The following is a 5,000-nucleotide window of genomic DNA, read 5'->3' on the forward strand; positions in this document are numbered from 1 at the left end:
GTTCTCCCCAAGTCTGGGGAAAGTTTTTCGACATGGCATTTTCACAGTTCGCTGGTTAACTCTGCCGGATGTGGGCCAAATCGGAGCCGGGTCCGTTGTGGAGTCTGCTGCTCTCGGGTTTATATCGGTTAGACGCAGCTGAGGTGCTGTGCACCCACACATTCTTTATTTTGCTGGAACGTATCAGAAAAGGAGCTCAGCTATACGCAGTTTGAGGCCTGGTGAAGTCTGATTGTGGTCCCTTCTTATCGCTTCGATGGAGAAACAGACACAACGCTTGGAGACACTGTTTTACGCTTTTTTACGCGTCTTTCGTCTTGCCTTTTAAAAAAAACATCTCTTTTTTTTTGTTAACGCTTATTTCATTCCCTCCATTTTTTCCTCCCTCCCTCTCTCTCTCTCTCTCTTCCTCTCTCTCTCTCTATCTCTCTCCCTCCGCTTTTCTTTCGCCACGGCTCCTTATCCGCCCCCCCCCCCTGACTCTAAACGCTAGTGAATCATGCGTGAACCCATTAAGGGTGTTGTTTTTTTGTGTTCTTTTATTTTACGTGACCGTAAAGCCTGCTGTTTGTCACGCTCGGAGACGAGCGTGCTGAGTCATGGCCCATTAGGCCCTAAATAGGCTCCGTAAATGGCGCTTTAGATGGCCGCGTTTGATGTCTAGGCTGGCCGGGGCGCGGCGCGTTGGAAAAACGTGGCTTCTATTCCATCAGCGTTTTCGAGCAGGTGTCGGCTCGAACAGCTCCCTGACATCTGTCTGCCATCGCTCTATGTGTCGATGTGAGAGTGCCCGGGGAACTCGAATGGAGTGGATGGATCACTGCTCAGTGTTTATCTGAGTACGACGTTAGTAATGCAGTCATTACAGGCTTGCGGTCCTATTAGGAAAACATAAATATGACTTTGGTGGAAGTTTCTTATGTTCCTGCCCTTCACTCCATCATTGGTCCATACTGTGACTGCATCATTGGTCCATACTGTAACTCAGAAGTTATTGCCATTTACATTTACTCATTTGGCAGATGCCTTTATCCACAGCAACTCCCTGGGTATCAAACTCCTGACCTTGGTGATATTGTTGTATTGTTTGCAACATGGAAAAGTGGAATATTTTCTCTTCATTTATTCTCTGTAGGTTTGTTAATCTTCAATGGATGTTCATAATTGCCATTGTTCCAGCTTTGCACAATTGGTGCCAGATCCATCCAGTGTACAGTGATGTGTACCTTCCATTCCTTATGGAATTGTGTTTTCATGGGACATGCACAGCGCCATCTCTCTCTCCCTCTCTCCCTCTGTCTCTCTCCCTCTCTCTCTCTCTCTGTCCCTCTCCTTCTCTCCCTCCCTCTCTCCCCCTCTCTCTCTCTCTCTCTCTCCCTCTCTCTCTCTGTCCCTCTCCTTCTCTCCCTCCCTCTCTCTCTCTCTCCCTCTCCCTCTCTCTCTCTCTCTCTCTCTCTCTCTCTCTCAATTCAATTCATTTAAATTAAAATGGCTTTATTGGCATGACTGCATACAACACAACGTTGCCAAAGCATGTTTACACAAAATGTACAATCACAATTAACATAAATAAATAAAAACAAACAATAAGTTATAGATGGTAACATATAACAGGTTCATTGTTAATTATTTAACATTAAATATTAGTTATGTGGGACAGGGGGTTCACATTGCTGTGGAGGTCATGGCAGGCTGATACATATTTTGCTGCAGTCTACAGCAGTCCTCCCTCTCTCCCAGTGGGCAGCCAGGTCTGTCTGTGCCGGCCGACTTCAACTGCCAGGTTGTCTCTCTCTCTCCCTCTCTCTCCCCCTCTCTCTCCCCCTCTCTCTCCCTCTCTCTCCCCCTCTCTCTCCCCCTCTCTCTCCCTCTCCCTCACTCTGTAATAGCATGCCTCCACCCAAGCGAAACACTCCAGTTTTCAGGATTGGATTTTGGCCTTGTCACTTCAGGGAGGTTTAGTGCTTGAGGCTGGGGGGAACTCCCCATCCCCCATCCCCATCCTCCTGCCCTTGGTTGGGTGTTCATCCAGTCAATCCAGACCCCGAGGGAATACCACTCTCCAACGCTCAAGGCCAATCCCAATCCCTGTGGGAGCTGGGAATGTCACGCGTTGATGCTGTTGTTTGGGGCTGTTGTTGCTGGATCTAATGCCTCTCGCTTCACGGTTAGGTGATTTATTAGAAGGCCCTGATGGTGCATTCATGGAGGGTGATTTCTAGGTAGGGAAAGAAGTCCAGGCTTTTTCTGTGCCCTCCCCGAGGAAAGTAAAGGTTAGATGCTCTATGAAGTTGCTGTGTTACTGGACCTACGGTGGTGAATTAATGGAGTGTGTGCGGGTGTGTGTGTCTTTGTGTGTGTGTGTGTGTGTGTGTGTGTGTGTGTGTGTGTGTGTGTGTGTGTGTGTGTGTGTGTGTGTGTGTGTGTGTGTGTGTGTGTGTGATTGTGTGTGTGTCTGTGTGTCTGTGTGTCTGTGTGTGTGTGTGTGTGTGTGTGTGTGCACGTGTGTGTGTGTGTGTTACAGGTGGGGAACCTCGGGCTGCTCTTCATGCTGCTCTTCTTCATCTATGCTGCTCTGGGAGTCGAGCTGTTTGGGGAGTTGGGTGAGTGTGTGCTTGGACCTGTTCAAACCGCCACACACATATTAATCCAGACTAAGCACAGTGGCCGCGTATCCCCATGATTTGCCCCCCTGCCCCCTTGAGGTGTACCTAAAGGCATCAGAAGGACAGTAAAGCAGAGAGGAGGTGGATGGATTGAGAACAGGAAAGTGGAAAGTGATTTTTCCTGTTGTCCGTTCCCCTTCTACAAGGCTATTGTTATGCATTTCTAGTCCTACGCAGTTTTTTTTTTTCCTTTACACCGTGTGAACCAAATACAAGATTCATTGAGTTCACAAGGGTGGTATATGCGTGCATTTCTGTGCATGTACAGTTGGTGGATGAGACCCATTGCAAGTCTCTGTTTGAATCAAAGAGGGCTCTGGATTCAAATAGCCCAGGTCTGTATGATGCCCCGTATGAAGCCATATTATCACCTGTCCATGCGAGAGCTCCACTCCCAGACACTTGTGATGAGAGACTGTGTGTGTTTGTATGTGGGTCGTGTGTGTCTGTCTCCTCCCGGTCTTCGTGTCCTTTTTTCCTAGTGTGCAACGAGGAGTTCACGTGCGAGGGCATGAGCCGGCACGCCACCTTCGAGAACTTCGGCATGGCGTTCCTCACGCTCTTCCAGGTCTCCACGGGCGACAACTGGAATGGCATCATGAAGGTGGGTGCCCTGCGCTGACGAGACAAATGGCACACAAATAAAAAATACATGACAATATTAACCCATACATTATAAAACTTCTTTATAAACATATACATAATATGATTACTGCCTTGCACAGCATGATAGAGCAGGGCATAGCATAGCATAGGTGTGCCATATCGGAGCAGTAGCACTAATAGTATAGTTTATTACACTCTGTAGCATAGCACAGCAAAGCATATTGTAGCACAATAGCAGTACAATATAGATACAAAGCTTAATATCATGGGTCAGTTGTGCTAGCGCTTAAAGACATTTTTATTATTGCTATTGGAGGTTAGCGGTATTACTGATATTTGCATTACTATTATACATAACTATTTAACAAGTGGCACCCATTGTCTCACCCCACCCCCACCCCCACCCCCACCCCCTCCCCTCCAGGACACCCTTCGCGAGTGCCCAGCTGGCGAGTACAACTGCAACCCCAGCCTGCAGTTCATCTCGCCAATGTACTTTGTGAGCTTCGTGCTGACGGCGCAGTTCGTGCTCATCAACGTGGTGGTGGCCGTGCTCATGAAGCACCTGGACGACTCCAACAAGGAGGCCATGGAGGACGCCGAGATGGACGCCGAGATCGAGCTGGAGCTGGCCCAGAGCGGCCTCTGCTGCCTGGGAGGCGTCGGTGCCGCCGCCGGTGGTGCCGGTGCCGCCGCTGCAGCCGGGGTGGGAGGGAGTGTAGGACCTGGGGTCGACCGCGGAGGAGGAGGAGGAGGAAGAGGGGGGGTAGGCGAGATGGGGTGCAGACACCAGGGCGTTACGGCGGCCAGCCCCCATTGTCCGCACGGGGCATCGAGTCCGCGCCTGATGGGCCATGATGCCTGCAGTTGCCGCAGGCTCTACTCGCCAGCACAGGTCAGTGGCCAGCTCCACACCTTTGTGTGTGTGTGTGTGTGTGTGTGTGTGTGTGTGTGTGTGTGTGTGTGTGTGTGTGTGTGTGTGTGTGTGTGTGTGTGTGTGTGTGTGTCTGTGTCTGTGTCTGTGTCTGTGTCTGTGTCTGTGGGTGTGTCTGTGTGTGTGGGTGTGTGTGTGGGTGTGTGCTCTCTGAAATGTCATTGGAGTTAGCTGACGAAAACATATTTGGGTTCAGTAACCAACATGTGATGTATTCCCCTCAAAACAACAAGAACAATGTATTTTCAGGATATAAATAGGTAAATATTTGTAACTTATTCGATATATATATACATTTTCCTCCTCTGATTAGCAATAAGCTGTAACTTGTAAATTGAATGGGGCTGCACCAATGAAAGTCCCAGAGGAATATCAATTTGACATTCTTTAAAAACGAATCCTGTAGAACATTCCATAGAGGTTCCCGTGGATTGTGGGAATATCTCCACCTTTCCCCCTGTGATTTCAGCCAGATATTCTAACGACGCCTGGATTGAATTCTGGCTGTGGCAGTCTATCACAGAGTAGCATGTTTCAAAAAACCTGTAATGTTCACACGTTATCATTTCTGCCGGCACTGATTGTCTGTAATTAAGTCTCCTTTCACGTCCTCAGTACTCATGGCACCTTGTGTGCTTGAATTGAATGGAATGAGGTATGGGGGCTCATGCTGTGTCAGGCCACGTAATTACTGTCATCATAGTCAAAGAGGAATGCTGTGATTTTCCTGCCCCTTCTGAATGGATTGTGTTGAACCATAAAGGGAAAAAATGACATACCTTGCAATTCTGTTT

General features: G+C 48.6%; 1 protein-coding gene across 1 annotated transcript in view; it reads left to right on the forward strand.

Moving 5' to 3' along the window:
• LOC122128815 (voltage-dependent T-type calcium channel subunit alpha-1I-like) overlaps positions 1–5,000 on the forward strand; it is a 34,609-nt gene that overhangs the window by 15,620 nt on the left and 13,989 nt on the right. Inside the window, exons 11-13 of the mRNA XM_042703653.1 lie at positions 2,525–2,603; positions 3,149–3,270; positions 3,697–4,167. Of these exons, the coding sequence (XP_042559587.1) occupies positions 2,525–2,603; positions 3,149–3,270; positions 3,697–4,167 (672 nt within the window). The remainder of the gene's footprint in view (positions 1–2,524; positions 2,604–3,148; positions 3,271–3,696; positions 4,168–5,000) is intronic.

This window comes from Clupea harengus, chromosome 24, assembly GCF_900700415.2.
Source record: "Clupea harengus chromosome 24, Ch_v2.0.2, whole genome shotgun sequence".
NCBI classification, from domain to species: Eukaryota; Metazoa; Chordata; class Actinopteri; order Clupeiformes; family Clupeidae; genus Clupea; species Clupea harengus.